Raw genomic sequence first — 20,583 nt, 5'->3', positions numbered from 1 at the left:
ATAACTTAAAAACCAAACAGATTGTGTCTCTTTAGCATGAGATATACCTTCTGCTTTATTTGGGCTTGTGCGTGCCTGGTGAAACTGTTTCAAGGGCTTTCCTCTCCTCCTTAGGGAGACTCTGCCCGCACCTCCTGTCCCATGTCAAACTTGCATTCAAAATAAATTAAGAGGGTTTAACTGGGAGGTGCTCCTAAAATAAAAAGTGAAAACCACACACTGTGGTGAGCTGTAATAAAGCAGCAATAAACAGTATTAACTTGGTCATCTTGATTTACCCCACTCTTACAGTTCTGATACCTATTTTTTCCTTAATCTCAGAACTTGTGCAAATAGCTATGTATGTTGTGTGAACAGATAGCAGTCATGATTACAATTAAACTCGATCTGCAGATGAAGTGCAGTATCTCAAGCATTCCATGAAGACTATGTGATTGGGTCAGAAGCAAATAAACCCTTGAAACTCATGCAAGTTAAAGGGAGATGAATTTTTCACAGAGCAGACAGCAGCAGTGGGGAAAGTTTCATCCAAAAGGAATCCCAAGGACAGGGAAAGCAAAACGACAACCTCACTCTTACTTAGGCCAAGTGTTCTGAAAGTGACATATTTGAAAATTATTGGTGTCAGATTTATACTGAGCCTGGAAAAAAGTTTACCTACAACCTGTGAAGTAGTACTGCACTCATTTGTAAGGAAAATAGTCAAACAGAGGAAAAATCCATGATTGTGTCTACTGTCAGAGCACTGGGAGAACCAAAGTCAGAGAATATCCAGAGTTGGGAGCGAGCCACAAGGATCATCAAGCCCTACTCCTGGCTCCACATAGAATTACCCCAAAATAAGACCCTACGTCTGAGAGCATTGTCCAAACACTTCTTGAACACCAGCAGGCTCAGTGCCACAACCACTGCCCTGGGGAGCCTGTTCCAATTCTAACTTGAACAGGCAAGTATGGGTGAGCTTGCTGTATATGATGAGATAGAGCCTTCTTCCAACAACAAGCTCTAAGAAAAACACTGGAATTCTTTAACCCACTCATTTTTGTGAATGCCAGGACTATATTTGCATAAATCCATAAAAAGAAACTTCATTCAGCAGCTGTTAATTAGGAGGATATTACTTCTAGCATAGAAGACCTCCAAGGTGCAAACAACACATGGCTAAGGAAAATGCAAGGAAATCGCACCATACGTTTAGCTCTTCATTAGACACTTCCCAAGGCATCTGGCATTGGCTGCTGAAACAGGACACTGAACTAACCACATCTCTCATCTGACCGTTTTCTTACAACACAACACTGATGTTTCTTCTTTTCCTCCAGAAAATTAACAGTTAGCTTTGACAATAACAGTCAGTCAACTCAGCTCGATCAAAAACTACCCTCACCTTGTTTTTGTGTTTAGCTGACAGAATGCAAAGGGACATTTAGCACAATCATGCACTGACTGATTTGTAACATAATGGAATGCTATTAAAAAAGATTACATTTGTTTGAAGTCATACCTAAGCATGGTTGTCTAACTTTTTGTCCCGTAATGCATATGTACCTCTGTATCAAGCTCTTATCCTGACAGCTTTGCTTTCTATATAACAGGATAGAAGAGGAAAGGAGGGAGAAGTCATTATTACACGACTGCATGAACCCACACAACACCCACATCGACAAAACCACATGCAACTCTGCTTTCATGTCAGCAAAACCATTGCTGAACTGAAAGTGCAGAGAAGGACTAGAAGTCTGGATTCTGCAGAGCAGAAAAGAGATGACCAAAAAGCTGGAGAAAGCAAAATGATTAAGTGCTTACTGTTTTTCACAATATAACTAGGAAGGGTTCAAATAATAAATCCAAAAGATTTAAAAGGCAAAAAAGTACCCCCTCCACCATATGCAATACTCTTCCACAAATTTAATAGTGAAGAGTTATAGAAGGTCAAACAGCAGCTGGACAAATCCTTATCATCAGATCTATCTGAAGACATCAAACACAAGGATGCTGCTGTTAGATTAAGATACCCATAGCTACAGGCTGGTGGAAGCTAAAACAGTATCCCTGAAAAGCATTTTCATCTGCTTTCTCAGCCCTGCAGTCTCCTGTTGGCAGCCTTAGCTGGCCAGCAGACACTGGGATAATGCAAACCTTTGATATGATCCAGCAGTGGCACACTTACATTTTTAATCCAAGGTGGACGAGGAAGAAGAGGGGCCTGAGCAATACGATAAACAATGTTCATCTCATCTGGTATCACACAGCGGCTTTGTTTGCAAGGATGTTTCCAAGCATGCCAAGTAGCGTGTATTAAATAACCACGAGCAATTTGCTCTTACCTCTTACTTCTTCTAAACAAATTCCTCAAATTGCAGCTCAACCACCTGTGCACAGAAATACTCTGCATAGTATTTCTACCTGTTATTATCTCAAGCATGCCAAGTTTGATTTTAAAAAGCATTATCTGTAAACAGACTGCACTAATTTATCCTGAAGAGCTTTGTCAAGAAAAGTTTGCCAAGCAAAGCCCACCTGCTATATCCTCATGCACACATCTGGTGCCCCATCCTCTCTCCACTGGCATTTTCCTTCTTCCATGCTCTTTCATTGAGAAATTAGTTTCCCTTTTTAGCTTCTTCACCTAGGTCACATCCTTTGGACCTTCAACCATGCTCACGACGTCTCTGAGCTCTTTCTATCCACATCTGTCTCCAAACATGAAGTACACCAGCCCAGGTCCTAATGCCAGACAGAGCAAATAGGCAGTCCTCTCTCTGCTTTGCTTGCAGCTCCCTCCAGCTTGCACCAAGGGACAAGGACAACCCCAGCATCCAGGTGCACCTTACACGTGTGCAGAAAATGCCGTTTTAGATTTGGCGAAGGAAGAACTGTGCTTTGAACCCAAGTGAGAAGTTCTTCAGAACTCGGAAGAAAAACGACTTTCCGAACAGCTCACTAGAGGGAGCCCCCATCAAAGGCACGAACAGGCTGGGATGACAAGGTAGAAGCACACCACAACCTAACACCGCTGCGAAACCAACCCAAACCAAGTCACTGCTAAAATACCCAGCGTCTGCAAAACTTCCACCAAGAGTTTAAGAATTTCAGAAGGTACGTTAACCCCTTTTTCCCTGCTTTCCCTGCTAAATTATCACCTTCAGTATAGAGAGGGATACTTCAAAGCTTGCTTTTTTTTTTTGCCCCCCCTTTTTTTTTTAAAAAAAAATAGTATTCTTCACCTGGTCTTTTGTCTTCTCAAGTATTCCCTCCCTACCCTTGTCTCAAAGAAGCAATCAAGATTTAGATTCAAGTTCAAAAGGATATCACAGGTAACCGTTGTTGACTAACACCTGATCTGCAATTCAGCAGAACAGGATTTTGACTTTTCATACACTTTAAAGCATCTTAATTTTTGAAACTGTCTCAGGCATCCAATTACAGGAATCCCTGCAGCAATACCAAAGAGCTTGCCACCAAAGGGAGGAGAAAAACCTGCAGCTGGAAGAGCTGCTGTTAGAAACACATTGTAATTTTTCAGCTCTGATAATGAAAGAGAGTACACACACGGTAGTAAAAAATAGTTATTAAAGACCCATAGTGTAAAGCAATACCTTTGGCAAAGAAAGCTTGTGGCATTCCTTGAGCAGGAGCAGATAGGAAAAGAAATCAAAAAAGGAACAAGCGAAAAGGATTTACTGCGGCTAGTCTCAAAAGCCTGCAGTGTTAAAATTAAATTTTGTTTAACAAATCCTATTTCTCAGTGCTTTCCTCTAGTTCATAAAAATAAGAGTAACAGACTGAACTGCAAGCAACAAAGCTGAAAATGGGCGAGTTTCATCATTTATACACAACTGTAGAAATCACTGCTAAAAGAAATAAATTATTTCCAAGAAAATAAGAAAAATCTCTGCTTTCTCTTCCCTGTCACAACAGCTACTTATGGAAACACATATCCCCACAATGCTTTCTCCCACAGCAATCTGTAACAGGATCCGTGAGCAGTGCTGGGTAAAGGCCTGGAGCAAGGGATGCGAGTCCCAACATCGACCCCAGGCAAAGGCCAACACTTTCACGCCCAGGAGAATCCAACAGAAGGCTGAATTAGGACACTGCTCCACTTTTTTTCGCATGGGCTGCTGAAGAAACAAAGGAGTAAAGCAAGTTTTACTGTCTAACCACCAGAAATGGTGTAGCAACCATCCCACTAAATATTCAGCATGCTTGTCTACGGTGCTTCCAACCCCTCCTCCCCATGCTTCGTTTTACAAATGTCTTATACAGATTTAAAATGACAAACTATCAGCAATTACTAACCCCACAGCTTTCCATTCCATTTGTTTCTGCGTATGCTTACAGAGCTTTAGGAGAGCCAGATTGTAAGATCTGTTACATTACGTGCCTGCCTTCACTCCTACTAACAGTGGATGATTGTACAGGACAAGCAATTGCTTATTTAAATCAAAATAAGCATTATTTCCACGTGTTTCATCATCACAGGAAAGCATTCACAGATGCAGTACTTGAGTTTTGTAGCACAGATTCGCTCTGCCACTTCTTGGACTTGAACACAAACAGAACTTGTGCACAGGGAAGAAACAGCTGCCACAGACAAATCGGTTTCTACCTAGCCAAAAACACAGCACAACATGCAAGTTAAAGGCACTTGATGATGAACACCAACACCTTCTCTGATGGTACTCTGCCAATACGCTGTTTCAGCTAATTACAGAGTGGCATAATTGGATTAGCCAAGGATTGTAGCCAAGTATGAAGCCAGTGGGGCACACAGACACCACAAAACACAGAATGGATGAGGTTGGATGGGACCTCTAGGGATGTCCAGCCCAGCACCCCCCACTCAAAGCAGGCTGCCCAGGAGCCTGGCCAGTTGGATTCTGAGTATCTCCAAGGATGAAGACTCGTGGAGACTCCACCACCAATTTGCAACCTGTTCCAGGGTTCAAACATTCATAGGAAGCAAGTGCTTTCCTATTTTCAGAGAATTTTCTCTTTCAAGTAGTGCCCATGGCTTCCTGTCCTGTCACGGCGCACTGCTGAGAAGGCCGGAGCTGCCTTCTGTCCCTTTTACACCCTCTTATGTTTAAAACATAAGATCCCATCCAGGACTTATCTTCTACAAGGAGAGGCTGGGAGAGCTGGGGTCTAGGCTGGAGAAGATATGCTCCAGAGCTTTAATCCCCTCTGTGACCTCACTCTACCCCACAGAGTTTTGTATACCCCCAAAAAACAAGACAAAGGCAAAACTAGCCCGCTAAGTCTGTGAGAAGAGGAAGGCGAAAGAACAGAGAGGCTGGACCTTTTCATGAAGTTCCTGGGAAACTATGAAGGACTTTGTATGCAATGCAGAAATACCAAAGAACAAAGTTTGAGAAAGCAGTGGTAACAGGGAGAATAAGAAAAGGAATACATACTCAGCCTGCATTTGTGATACGATCTGGTCTGCAGGGACACACAGCTGTCAATTCATAAATCAAAGTCTCCTCACCTCAGTGCCATGCACAGTGGCAGAGCAAAGACACAACGTGAGTAGACTGAGGCCCTAGGGTATTTTTGTGTTTACTTGGAGAGTCAGCATCCAGCTGCTATGCTTGCTTCTCTGCCTTGAGGTTTCACTATTTAGGGGCCATAGGCAAGGCTGCTGCTTTAGCCAAAACCCAGAAGGACCTGTGCTTTGCATATTTAAAGAAACTCACTCAGTAACCATCTTGTGATCTTGTGTGTTTTTTTTTTCCTTAGTGCGAGGCTTCAGAGGGATTTGTGACAATATATTAGAATAACAATGCTGTTACACAGCATATTTACTAAGTTCTTGCCCAAGCCTGATTTTTCAGCACCTGGATCTGAAGGATACCAAGTACTTAGGTATACAGATCCTTCAGCCCAACTCTCACTACTCTTCTGTAAGAAGTACATTAAACAGTCACCTGAGGCCACACGGAGACACAAACTACACCGCAACATTTCCAACCCAATCCCTACTTGATTGTCTCTACTGCAGAGAACTTGTAGTCAATGAGAATTCAAACAGAGAAAAACATGTACTTCTTCCGACTACTATTTATGGCATCAGAAAAATATGTTCATAGTGTTTTAAATAAAGCTGAAAGTTAAATAAAGCTGAAAGACTATGAGTGATGCTACTTCACTAGACTCCTTCAAAGACAAACCAGATCACCTTAACTGCAAGATCGATGTCCTGGTAATACCTCAGCATCCATACCACTATTACCGGTACGCCCAAATCAGTCCAGTACTTCCCAAGATAACCTTCACCCAAAACTTATGCTACCACACTATTACCCCAGTCAACTTTAGAAATCGGCTGGAAAAAAGCAATGCCTTTTTATGTGCGACCAGGTGTTAGGTTATCTGCAGCATTTATTTTATTCACCTAGAAGTATAAACTCATTTTAGTGGGCGTACACAACACATGCAGCATCAAGCAGAATTAAAATAAGCTTACAGTGTGCAATCAAATTCATTAGCTTTTTAAGCAGACATTTTTTACTCCACATTCTGTCATATACATTTCCTACACCATTGCTAAGCAACCGTTTCTCTAGTTCAGCATTACACCTTCTGTAGCACTTATTGTGGAGCTTGGAAATAAGAAGTTACTACCAGCAAACTACGTAACTCCTGCACAACTGCCTGCAAACATTACACACAACTGGCATTCAGGAACATCTCTGCATGATATATGCTGACAACACTGCTTAGAGATGGGAGAGGGACTTCAATTGGCTAGTACCAGGGGTACAGATAGGTACGTTTTTATGCAAGTACAAAAAAATGTCTTCTGCAGGAAGACATTAGACTTGGGTCATGCTTACCTTGCAGCATTCCCCCACCTGAGGGGAAAGAAAAAAAGTAGTTCACTATCCTAAGAAACAATATAACTTCAATCCAAACAGCAAGGTACAGATGTAAGCCTTGTAAGTGTTTCAAGAGGACTCTTCCAATACCCACTAGTACTGAGAATCACAGTTGCTTACTGTAAGGTCTTCAGAAATAGGATGCAATACCAATTCACTAACAGTTAGGAGGAATATTTAGTTCCATCTTATTCTGCAAATTTACGTAAAATAAAATAAATTCTAAAAGGAGGAAAAAGACACACCAAACTTATAGCATTAAAACATTGTAGCATAAATCCTTGCAGGCATAATTCAGTGAGCACCACCTTATTTTGTCTGGATTTAGTTACCTGCGACACACAAACTTAGAGCTCTGCTGGCAAAAAGAGTGGGGAAAAAAAAAAAAAAAAGCCTCTACTTCTTCCAACATAACTGATCCATACCCTCAGTGGCAGTCACCACTAGGTCTGGGGTTTTCTTTCAGTTAATTGAGATTCATTAACTATTCCCACAAAAGTGTAGCAATGCAACACACACTATGTTCATCTGAGAACTGAATGCTACAGTGTCTTTTTCTAAGCAGATCCTTGTTTACAAAGAATGACACTAACCACACAGCAATCAATCCAACCCAGGCTGAGCTTGAACTAGGAGTTTTTCAGTTGCTGCACAAATGTGACAGGCAACTTATAACACCTTTACAGAGTAACCATCAGTGTAAAGGAGAGTATCCAAATGGCCTATATTCACATAAAAAAGCCTCTGTGAGAAAAGCCAGGGGCAGGTAAGTGTTTTAAAGTAAAACAAATGTGCAAACAGTTCTACCCTTTCTTCAGATCTGCATTATGGATGGACTCATCTTTTGGAGAGGTTCCTCGTGGTAAACTATAAAACAGTCTTTACTAACTCAGTGCTTAACTCCTCAAGATGCTACTCCTGCAAAGATACGTGTAGAGAACTACTTCACCTTGCAGAAATAAATGTCTTGCCTACATCAACATGATGCTGAGAGGTTTAATTCTGGAAGATGCGAGTTCTACAGCATCCTGCCCACAAGAACAACTGGAAACTTGGATGAAGGCCCTTGGTCACACACACTTCTACGCGCCCATTTAACACAGAACAGCTGCAAACCTCAGTACCTTTGCTGTGCACAAACATGATGCTCAACCCCCTCCATTTATATAAGAATTATCTTAGTGAAATGGAGACACACAAAATTATAATTTCAGTGGTTTTAAAACTGTGCAAAATAAAAGCTTAAACATAAACTGGATTGTTGAAGCCTACTCTCCAGCACAGAAAAGCATTTTCTGTACCTTGTAGCAAACATCTGTATGCAGACCTTCCTGCAGGGCTGATGAATTCTGTGCCAGCTGGATTTTCTGGCGGCGCATCAGCTAGATGCCACCTCACAGAGAGCGCCTCGTACTACGTCACGTAGGAAGTACTACAACTTACTCAAAGGTTAGTTGTCTGTTATAGGTGTTTCTCTGTGGTGAGCAATTTGGCTCTACTGAACCGAGCAGTTCGGCTCTAGTGAACCAGAAAAGGGAAATCAAGCTTATCTGGTTTCCCATGATTAGCTTTTTAACACACGTGTAATCATGGGTTTAATTGTGCATGAAGCAAATGCAGCTATGCATGAAAGCTGGCTACTACCATTCAGAGAGCTCAATGAGCTTAAACTCTCGGTGACACCACTACCTTATCAAGGGAGTTTAACCACCACAAAGATACCGATGTGCTTTCGGACTCGCTGCAAGCCTCCCACGTCTGGAGAGCAGCAGCTGGCAGGCCTAGCCTGCGTGATCACTAATTGTTATTAGCCCCGGGCAGCAAGTCCTACTTGAGGCAGTAGGTCAGCATCTTTATAAATGTCTGTCACAACTAAGCTGCAGTGAAGCAAGGCAAGCAATGCCAGCTCTCTTCTTCAGTAAGAAGGTCCCAGTTTTCTACAGGTGGACATCAGTCTGCATTTGAAGTGAAGGTTATCTGAAAGTCGTGCAACCAGTCAACACAGCACCACACCCACACTACTCAGCCCTGACAAGGGTACAATTTAACAGCTTGATCTTGGCCTCAAGCTCTTCAGAGACACATGGTTTTTAGTCAGGCTGGCACATCAGCTCACATCTGTCTGCAAAACACTGTGAGCACATATGCTACCATCCATCATAAGTCATAGATTTAGGTTTTAGCCAAACTACCATACTGAGCAAAACTAGATAACTTACTGAAACTGTTTTCAGAGAACAAGAGATTAATTTGGAGACCTGATCTTGCAAAAGGGAGTTCATCCATTACAAAAAAAAAAAAAAAAAAAAAAAAAGAAAGAAAGGGAAAATAAGTCCATCAGGGAAGAAAAACAAGACAGATACATAAACAGAAATTACTGGAAATGGATACACATGACCTATTGCTTTTCCATCCACATACATCAAACAGCTATCTCATTCAAAAAGTTACTGTTCTTCTTTCTCCTTGAAGTCTTGAATTTGAGACAAGTCAGCCACAGAAAAAGTCCAGTGGAACTTGGAAAACGCCACACTGAGAGCCATTTTCAAGGAACACCACATACCAGCTCACACAGCATCACTGCTGATAAAGCCATCCTTCCCTGTAATCCAAGCAGGCCCACCTGCTGATAATACATGGCATCATCCGGGCTTTGACCTCCTAGTCCTAGACCTCCTTTGACAGGGCTAGTACCTCCTTAGGGACGGACCTCCATACTCAACTTCAGTACACAGCGACATTCTGTAGCTACAAAAAAGGATTTGTTCTCCTACTGCATGGGACAACAGCTTGCATATTGTTAATCTGGTCAAGATTCAAGTTAAGAGCACTTAAACATTAGATATATTTTTCACCTGGCAAAGACATGTTTAACTTGACTTTGCAACTCTGCTACTAGGACTCTTAAAAGCACACTGATCGCTTGCAGAGCTTCGGTAAGGATTCTTAATTATTGATGGTAGCAGCATCCTTTCCTATAGTTAACTATAGCTGGCCACATCAAAATACAAGGGGTTCTCAGCTGCACTGAAAAGGGCCTTAAAATGACAACTTCATCACAGTCATGTACAGCTTAATGCTATGTGTTATGATAACTTGCTAAAAAATAAATCACAGAACCAGAGCTTACAAAGAAGTCATCATCTTAATCAAAGACAAGTAACTTATCTTGTTATAGGGAGAGAATTAGCCACACTGCATTGTGTTCTTTATTTATATACACATCTATAAACAGGGCTGAATTCTTGCTTTTTAATAACTACCTCACCAAAGCAAGATTTTTCTTTGAGGAGAACCATAAAACAAACATTATTTCTCTGACAGAAAGCCCATCTGGTAAAGGTTATATACATGCTGCTCACCAGGAAGTTACAAGATCAATTGAATGAATACATATTGGTTCTTTTTGTTCACCAGCTCTCCCCCCAAACTCACTACTTGAATTATTTAATAATGGTTACCACCAACTAAGTAGGAATACTTGCTAACAACACCAAACCAACTCCCAGAAATAACTGTTTCTCACTTCATTCTCAAATGGAAAATATCTCTGGGAGCAAGTTCAATCTCCGTGAATTGCAAAGCCGTCTTTGGCAAAGAAAACCTGAAGTGCAAATCCAATACAGAAAACATTAAAATAATTTAATTAAAAAAATCAAACAGCACTGAGTTTAAGTGAAGTTGAAATTCACATTCAAGACCACAACAGAAGATCCTGAACCGTGGCATGCAAGGTATTCCTGTTTTGTACACTAACTCAGCTGAAAAGTTTTTGTGCTACTAACTTAACCGAACAGTGCCAGCAGCAAAAGCACAGTTTTCATTGACTGACAGACAGCAAGCATCACGCAGAGCTAGATGTCTCAATTTTCTTTCTTCCTTGTCACTCAGGTAGAAATCTGTTTTAAAGATAGTTGTTCAAGTCACTAAAAGGAAGAAGATAATGCAAGCTGATGGACTTGATTTGTTGGTAGTATATGATCTTGGAAGCGTGGTTTTACAGAGCTGTTGCAGACTGAGAGATCCCCATCACCGGCAAGCAACTTCTGAAAATTGTAATGTTCTTGTAGAACATAATTACTTTTTCTGTACGACCCACTAGAGGTAACAACAGTTTAGCAAGACCCTGTTTCTTACTAGTACATTTCTGGCTGTAGCTGGGAAGCAGCTTACTTTCTGAAGTGTTTCTGTGTTATGTTTTCCTTTTTTCTTTAAAAAAAAAGACCTTTGGTAAAGGAACAATCACCACCTTGATTCATGGTTCCTGCAGGAGAGACACTCACATCATTAACAGGAGAAGCTCTGAAGTAGCCAGTATTATTGGTGGTTAGTTAGCAATCTCAAGAAATGCTGGTCAATAGAGTTCAATATTGTCATAAACTTTCTATCTGACATTAAGCACTGAGTGGCTTATACAGCTGCTTTGTCTCTATTATAATCTTGTGTCAACCCAGTGACCATTCAGATATCTACAGATTTCTAGTACAACAATACTGCTATTAAACCCAAACCTTACTATTATACATAAAACCTTTGGCATTAAACTAGATTATTTGAACACATTTTGAACCGTATCATTTTGTTTAAAAGTAAGAGATTAAGAAAATTGAAAGGCAGCTGGAACATCTATGTATTTCAAGACTTGCTAAAACAAAAGGGACTGCAGACCTTTCATACCATTTAAATAAAAACAACAGAAGTCTCACAAGTTGTTGCATCTTTCCTTTTAAAGGAACCGAAAGTAGTTCTTACCATTAGCAAACATCTTTAAACCATCACCTGAATTTGCTGTTTTCTTTGCACCAATAAAACCTGAGATCTACGACAGTCCAGCAGGACTGTCAAATGCTGGAGTTAAATTTGAATTCTATTTTTTTGAGTTACTACATTAACGTAAAGCATTTATCTACTACTGATAAACAGACATCAGCAGCAACACAACTCCTCAAACCCCCAGTTTTTAGAAGAACTTTCAAGGAAAAGTTTTCTGAAGTCTTTTCCCAAGTTTACCCACTGAAACCTAGAGACATACTCAGGAATAACTGTGTACTCAAGGAAAAGGTAGTATTTTAATTCAAAAAACAAACAAAAAAAAAAAACAGTAGTTACTCTTCTACATTGTTTCTTTATTCACCAAGTATAACAAAACACAAATTACCATTTCTGTACAGGATGTGTCTAGCATAAGGTTGTAAATAATAAACAGCATTGAAACAGAGGTACAGAAAATCCAGAGTTTCAGAAAAAAAGTCCATTATTTGTAAGTTGTCAGGAAGGAATTGTTCTTCAAAGTACGTAACTGAACAGATGAGAAGTGCCTGGCTTCAGTACAGCTGAAGGATGAGATGTGGGAGAAAGGATGGGTTTCAGTGCAGACATACTACCTCGCCCTTTATGAGAGGGTCATTCTTAGTCCCTGAAGCAGACAGTTCCTCATATTCTCACAGTGGTTAAAACAAATATTTTCCTCCCGAGTAAGTTTTGTAGACATAAAGAGACTCTTTCCCTTGCTACCAACTCCTCTGAGGCTAAAAAGGACCACTCATAAATAACAGCAGTGCAAGGAGAATGGACAGTAGTATGTTATTTGATCTCTGAGGTCCACTTTCACAGCCTGGCAAGTTGCTTGTCAAACCCCAGGGATGCTGACACCATAGACTTCCCAGAAACACACCTGCCTGTGTCAGCTTGCTTCCCTCTGTTCAGAGCAGCGGGCACCAAGCTTATGTCCTTCCATCCCACATCACTCCTTACCCCACTCACAGCAAAAAGCATCAGAAGTTATCGGCCAAATTCCATGTCAAAATACAAACCAACTTCAGCTCTTAAGGCACATCAAGACCCACATCCATGTAAGATGTCTTATAAAATTGCAGGATTTTGTTTTAGTTGCCAAGGAGTAAAACTGAGGCTGAACTATACGCAGCTCCTTTCAACTTCATCATTTTCACACGTTTGCTGCTATGAAAAGAAATCACTAAAGACAAAGGAATTGTCAGTTGCCATTGAGATTTCCCTAATTTCATTCTCCAGAATCCTTTGTTGTTACACATCCCACACTTGTTAAGATTTCCAACCTTTTTATAACTCACTTTAAGATCAACTTGCTCAAAGATTTACAGGTATGGTTTGTAATTTGGTTCTGAATACCACTTCACACCAGAGAGCGAAGGAGGAGCAGGGGAAGAAACTTCCCTCCACGAACTAAGGTATGTTCTCCAGACTTCTTGTTGAAGACCAGACAGCGATATCAGAATGGTCAGAGGGTGGTTCCTTCCCAACAGGAAGTTTTTCAATCATTTCACCTTCAGCAGCTCCAAAGGCTTTAATAATCTCCTGTTAAATTTCCATACAAGAGCGGGTGCCAAACTAATCCCATAACGCCTTCCAGCAAGCCATTCACATTTAAAAATTGGTACCATAAAGCCTTTGTATCGTTCACAAAATGATTTTCCTAAGTCAGTACAAATATTTGTGCAGTACTGAATGCCTTTTGTTTCCAGCCTGGTGCATCTGTGGGCATTATACCTGGCCCAGAGGGTCTCCCCTTCTCCTACATATTCTTACTCCAGAAGATTGATCACACCTGCTTCAGTTTATTTGTTCTTGGTTCCTTTCTTGACTTGTCCTCATCACTCTTTCTGAACAGCTACTCCACACTTTACTAATCAATCTGTCATTTATTCACAGTATACAGTGCTTGAAGTAAATGGTAGAAAGCTTTTTCCCCATTCCTCATCAGTTGCTGTCTTGGCTTGTCAAGCGTACAGATTATTTTTTTCCTCCTTCAGACCTCTCTAGTTTGTAACTGCAAGAAGAAGTAGCCTTTCATTTGAAGAAAATACCAGGACTTGGGCAGGGAATTCTCAAGTCATCACAGACTTCAGCACACCTGGAGCTTCATCCCTTCGCATACTCTTGATGCCTTCAGAGTGGAGTCAACATTGAAGGGAAACAAAAGTTTGAAACAGATGTGGTAACAGTCACATTAACACAGATTTCTTTTAATTGCACTGATCAGTTGAAATGTGGAATCATTTCCATACTCTAACCTTCTACAAGGTCACTGTTCCACATGGAATATTTACAATAAATATAGCTAAGAAAACAAGAAACTGAGGATATTTCCTTCTGAATGTGCAGTCTAACACAAGCCTTGAATAGCAGAGAATAAAGTGTTTTTGAACAACTTCCACCTTCCAGCATTTTTTGCAGAGCACTGGGTACTAGTAGATATTCTTGCAATCCCTTCAACGGAATAAATTCACTACTGCCATGATCCAATACCCACATATTAGACAGACATTTTGCTTATGTGAGGTGTAACAGCAATCGCAACATAAATCCACACCTTGTCAGGTTCAGCAGGACATGTAGCAGGAGATTTGTGAATTTCAGCAACTCATACTGAGTTTGAGAGTTGTCTGAATAAAAGTGTAGCTCAGGCTAAGAAGGATAAAGAATTTCCCAGTTAAACTACATGACAGACTGCATATTCTCATGTGCCAAAGACCTCCTAACCAAACTTTGGAGCAGTCAGGTAATCTTTTGATTTGTATGCATCCATTGTTTTCTAGATGGACAAGCTTCTTTACAAGATACCAAAGACCTACTATAATGGGAGAAGGAGGTCTGTGAGTACTGTTGTAATAAACTATGTCAGAGTTTAAAAGCTCAGCAATTTCTGATACGTATTTTCACTTCAGAAGTCATTAAGGAGACTTTTAGGAAGAGATGAAAGCATTATCTGCTTATGACATTGGTATCTGCAACTCTGTTAGCCCCTCGAGACTGTAAAGGAAGTACTACAGTCTCACATGGAATATTATCATAAAGACCATGGCCAGCCACGGTCACAAGATCACTCTACACTCTTGTTCACACCAGCCAGTATTAGTACTCAATGGTAACAAAAGGGTCAGAAACTTGGTCCTGTATTTGCAGCAGTAAGGAAACTGCAATAGTGAGCACTTCACGTTTCATAGTTAGATTGCAAGAATCAAAATTAAGCCAAGTCAAGACACAGAAACAAAACAGAAGGAAATCACACCAAAGAATTCCCTCCTCTTTGCACACACATGAATGAATGAGAACTCGAAAAAGAGTAAGACACTGTAACAGAATTAAATTCTCAACTGTCTAAACCTCAATTACTTGATCTATGTTATTGAATCAGATTCACATTTCTGGACAGCGTTTACTGCAAGTATTTGGACAACTCTACTGGCCATCCTGATAATGCTCCACACGCTATGAGAGGGGTTCATCCATGCCAGGCTGATGCACCTCAGCCCAAGCAAGCATGCAGGATCATGAGGAAGAAATGCTGTTTTCAGCCACCTACAAGAACACCACCATTTTACACAGATTCCCCATACCATGATGCCTGCTAAATTTTAAAGACAAAAGTGCATTAGTCATGGCTGACCACTGGAATATCTAGAAAATATCTAAAAGTAAAAACTGAGGCAGAGAATAACTACTTTGCATACCTAAGGCTATCAGTATTGTTATGACTGTCAGCATATACTTGCAAAAAAAGTGGATGCCAGCAAGGCTTTAAGGTATTTTGGTGTTTTCCACCCCCCACCTCTCTCAGTGAAGCACTCCTGCCCCCACATAGGGCTGCCACTGTTACCAACAACAGGGTTTCTAAGTCTTGGCTCTCTTAAAAGTAACTTCAGGCTGATCAAGCAGAACAGTCTCTATTTAAAAAGACTCCCCCATTTTGCTTACCATCGCTTTCATTCTTACTTTTCATTTCATCCATCCATGTTGGAATATCTTTCAACGGAACATAGTCCCTCGAGTACTCTTTGCGTCTTTCCTCCAAGGTCATCTTCAGCAAACGTTCTGTTTAGGGGAAAGGGAAAAAAAGAAGTTTTGCAAGCTTTCATATATTCTTGTACATTGGCCAAGTAGTGACCAATTCCATGTCCTTGAAGCAATTAAATACGGTTTGAAAGAAACAAGCATGGGTGATTTGATGAGTTACAAATAATAGGAGCTGAACATAGTGCATTTAAACAACCGCCTGCACCTATTTCTGGATATCCCAGTTCAGCAAAAAAATGCCGCTTCACTGCTCTCTCAGCTGTCCAGATTTCCTTCCCTCATCACTACAGCACCTCGTCTTCCAGTCACTTAAACTCAAGATCAGAGATCCAACAGCAGATTCATTAAGTAGGAAATGGTTATTTTATAGAATTTCCAAGCATTCCAATGCATTCTTTAGATTCTGTATTTATAAAGCAGAAATAATTTAGAAAAACAAAAAACGCCTCTTAAACATCAAAACTGATGCACTTTTTTCTGAAACAAGTTTATGTATGCCAGCAAAGAATGACAGGAAGAATGATATAAAATTAACAGAGTGCCAATATATTACAAAAAGAAGTCAGCAAAAGCCAAACCTTATGTCACTTTCTAGACGGTTGGAGTGACAAAAAGTAAAGGCGTTTTTGATTGGTTGTTTTGTTCTGTAAATCTACTAGCATTTGCTTTCAACACATCCAGTAGCATTTCATCCCAATTTGGGCCAAAATAAACAGCTACAGAAAATACTAGGCTAACAGTTTGTTACCCAAGAGAAAGTACTGCAAGTCCGTAAGCGTGACTGACGAACTGATGGAACACAAGCCCAAGCACTAGGGAAGCCCACTGCCCTCCGCCGGCTGCCCACATAACTAAAGAGAAGCCCAGGACCAGCATGATTCAAGGACCACGTTGGATTTCAAATGCTGTAAAGCAGAACCTGGGTTTAAATTCAAGAGCTCAGGCTAAGGCTTATAGTTTTGTACTTGAACATCAGTATAACATGCTGTACCCCACTGGAGTACACATGGATGTGTGTGTTTTTTTTTTCTGAGAAACAGTCAGCATGTCTTTTTTTTAAAAAGACATTTAGCAAAAAGTACAACTGCAGGGGCTGTACAATTTTGACAGCTAGTGCCAACTTCACTTTTCTTCAAACTTGCCTCTAAATGCAGTAGGTTCTGAGGTGACGAAAAAACACCCCAGCGGCCTTGACCCAACACCAGATTCTTGTAGCCGCATCCTCTTCTCCTTCCTTACCCGATCAAGCAGGATGATTTTGCTCAGAAGTGAAATATGCTTTTAATGCTCAGCATTAGCTTTGTACGAGATGTGTCCTTGCATGAGGAGTGAAAAGAACAGACCATGTCAGGGCCTCCATGCGCTAATCAAGTTTCTGGGTACATTTTACCACTGGCACTGAACTACTATTACCATACTAATAGATTTTCTTGACACATTAATCAGGAATAAATATTCTTTGATGATCAAAGAGTTTAAGAGCTATATGGGCAAGGAAGATCCATATTTTTTTGCCTTTGACATAAAGGGCTAGATGGACATGAAAAGAGATGCTAATATTCATATCAAGTTGAAGGAACAGTAAATGAGTTCAACAAACTGCTTCTTAGGTCAAACCTTTCAAGAAAATAGCTTATTTTGCAAAAACTCTATTATAATGTAAGTTTTCTAATTATGCAGAGCATAGCCAGTACAGCCTAAAATACAAGAGGTAAGTTTTGAGCGGACTCTTATCAAAAGATACATATTTTTTGATGTTTTTTTTTTTTTTTGTCAACTGAAGAAGAAATTGTACTGTCAAAAACACCACTTCTCTCCCCTTATTTAGGCTTTGTATCTTAATTGGATACTTACAAATATGAAAGTAAAACTAACGTGATTATAATCTTCATTATACATTATGGATACACACTTAACTCTTCTTCTTCATCTTCAAGCATACAAGATACTTAATGTGCCTGTTAAAAGTACTACAGAAAGACAAACATGAACACGAGACAAAGAGAGCGGATTTGTGTGCATCAGGTTGGAGGGTCCAACACTGAAAGTTTGACTGCCTTTTGCTGAAGAAGTTCGGGGCAGCTCCCCACCTTCCAAAACACAATTCTAGAGGAAGAGTGTATGAAGCTTTGCTCTTCCAAGTCACCAGTGAGACTTCAAAGTGAGATTAAATTGCACACAGGCCTTTCCAGAAGATGCTTCCAACATCTTTAGCTGCAAAGACCGTTTTCTGCATGTCACTTGTTGAAGTGCTTTGGAAGCTCCCGGACAGACCAGTCCCATGCCATAAAGACTCCAAAATCAACGCCACTTCTGTTCCTACTGTTTCACTGGACCGCAAGAAAGATCTACCCTATGAGAAAGTGAACTAATCCTCAATTACTAAGAAGTAATTAAGGAAAGCAAGTGGGTTTGAACTCAGCATTTAGCAGTTTGCACTTTTTGAGAATAGGAACTTCTTCAAAACATAAAAGGTTCAAAATGCTCACTCAAAGCTTCAAGGGAAGAGCAGAATCAGCATGAGCAGTCAGCACGCAGGAACAGCAGAGGCAGGCCTGGCATAAAATTTCTTTTCAAGGACAAGCTGCATAGGAAGGAAAGAAGTTGTGCTTCTGTAGTTTTGCTCTCTAGTAAAGAGAATGCTCAGTAAGAATAATCACACAGGGCTACAAGCTAAAGACCAGCATCAGCAGTAACGTGCCAGAGTTTCACACACACACGCTTGAAAAAACCTGGGCCAATACCACAAACGTAACGCTGGGAAGCAGCTACTGGAGCAGAAGACTGGCAAATGCTGTTCATTCTCGCTATGCAGAGTGACACCAAGTGCTGGCTAGCTAGCGCTCAGAAACATGCTTTGCTGGCCAGAATAACTTCAGCAGCAGTCACAAGCTTCAGCTTGTGTTCACCAGTGTCACCCTGCTCAACAGATGGTGGTTATCGTGGTTCTGGAGGAGACCATCATCCTCAGTGCACAGCAAGATGAAAGCGTGCCCACACCTCACCTGTTCCAGCCCCTGTGCTCGACCCTCCTCACCCAGGGTTTGAGTCCACGTGCTACGAACTTGCACAAACAGCAGCAGGGCTGGAAGCAACAGGGGAGCAGTAGGAACTCCCACCAGAGCTGTCCAGGAGCCTTCCCCCACTTGCCCCCTGCACAAAAGCAGCATTTCCTTAGGAGGTAACAACAGACAGCAGGAAGGGCTTCCACAGGTGGAGTCGCTTACAGCCGATCAGACATGAGCAACATCTGAGAAGATTTAACTCCCCCTTTTCCGCTCTTGAAGAGAGAAACTTTCAAGTCTGGCAGAAATTTATCTCACTTTAACTAAAGGAACATTGCAGGACAGCTCTGAAAAACACGGATACGCAACGTAACTGACTGCCTCAGAGGCGAGTTTGATGGAAGCAGCTAACCTACACAGCAATCAGCCTGTTTGTGGCTCTCACGTTTTTTCCTTCCAGATGCCTACTTGATTTCTCCACAAAGAGGATGAATGCCATCCTTTGAACCGGTTGTCTGCCTTCTTGACTTGAAATACACACGCAGTTGTAGGGAACATGGGAGAAAAGAGAGAACTTGTAACAGACCCACTGGCATGTTTCTGTTTTTCCTCCTCTCCCCCTTTTACATTTCTGGGTTATTTGTAAACACACACAGCAAGGGTTGCTTTCCTGAAGCCTTTTCCAGGAGCCGATGTAAATATTTATACTTCCACTGCCTGAATTTCTCCCTAAAGGTTTACGCTGCTGTCCAGGTGACCAACACAGGGACACCAAGGTCAGCGGGAAGCGCCTGTCCCAGGTTTTAGGAGCAGGACGGCGGCTGAAGGAGCTCGGAGGGAGGTGGGGGCAGGCGCCTTTTCGCACCGGAGGAGAGGTGGGGAGCTCGGAGGGAGGTGCGGGCCCCCATTTCGCACCGGTGTGCCGGAACCCGCAGGCTCCGCACCTCCAAGTAGCCCGGCGGGGCATCGCGTTGAGGCCAAAGAACGCGAAAAACACACCATTTTCTCCCCCCTCCCCCCCCCCGCGAACAGCCAGACAGCGCGGATTAAAGCGGGACGGGCACGTTTGGAGCCCGGCCGGCTCCGGGTCCGGCTCCTGCCCCGCCAAAACCCGGGGGGTCCCCTCCGGTAGCCCCCCCCCGGCGTGAGGGGAGCCCGCAGCGCCCGGGAGGCGGCGGGGGCCGGGGCAGGGGCTCGGGGGGCGTCCCCCGACCCTGAGGGGAGGCGGAGGGGGGCGGCGGGGCCCGGCCCGGGGTGGCGGCAGTACCTTTCTCCTCCCGCCAGACCTTTTTCCGCTTGTTGCCGGAGTACATGGCGCTGTGGCTGGCGGCGGCTTTGAGCTGCAGGTTCCCCAGGCTCACGGGGGGGGGTGGAGGGGACGCCGAGCTGCCCGCTGCCGCCCGCCGCCGCCACCACCACCACCACCGCCGTGCAAACGTCGCTCCCCCGCTCCACAGGGTGCCTGGCGGCTGGGGCACGCCTCGCTCCAGCACGACACCCCCGCAGCGCCCGCCCCCCTTCCCGCCGCCCGTTGGCTCCGCCAGCCGCCGCTCAGCAGCCCCCTCCTCCGCCCGCCGCCGCCGCCGGACCGGGCACGGCGGGCGAGCCGGCCGGGAGGAGCCTGAAGCGGCGGTGGTAGTGTGGGGATGGGGAAGGGGACGGGGACGAGGTGCCGCGGCCGCAGCCCGGGCCCTGTGTGCGGTGGGTGCTTGGTGCGACATTAACGGGCGCAACGCCGCCGAGTCGCCCCCGGTGCCCCCGGGGAGGGCGCTCGGGGCCCGGCCGCCCGGTGCCGGCCGTCCCGGGGCGGAGCAGCGCCCCCTCTGCTTCCGGGTTGCCGCCGGGCCCCGGCGCTCCGC

At 42.8% G+C, this 20,583-nt stretch overlaps 1 protein-coding gene across 2 annotated transcripts in view; it reads right to left on the bottom strand.

Annotated features, from left to right (window-relative positions):
• The window catches only part of MACROD2 (mono-ADP ribosylhydrolase 2), an 857,698-nt gene extending 837,430 nt beyond the window's left edge, over positions 1-20,268 (bottom strand). The window contains exons 1-2 of one of the 2 annotated variants that reach the window (XM_035322711.1): positions 19,992-20,268; positions 15,621-15,737 (exon numbers count right to left, since the gene is read on the bottom strand). In XM_035322711.1, coding sequence (XP_035178602.1) covers positions 15,621-15,737; positions 19,992-20,037 — 163 coding nt within the window. In that variant the 5' untranslated portion in view covers positions 20,038-20,268. The remainder of the gene's footprint in view (positions 1-15,620; positions 15,738-19,991) is intronic. The other variant, XM_035322712.1, reaches the window with a different exon arrangement.
• Between the last annotated feature and the right edge of the window lie 315 nt (positions 20,269-20,583).

This window comes from Oxyura jamaicensis, chromosome 3 (genome assembly GCF_011077185.1).
Source record: "Oxyura jamaicensis isolate SHBP4307 breed ruddy duck chromosome 3, BPBGC_Ojam_1.0, whole genome shotgun sequence".
Lineage (NCBI taxonomy): Eukaryota > Metazoa > Chordata > Aves > Anseriformes > Anatidae > Oxyura > Oxyura jamaicensis.
Note: the sequence above shows the minus strand (reverse complement) of the source record. Positions and strands in the feature narration are given on the sequence as shown.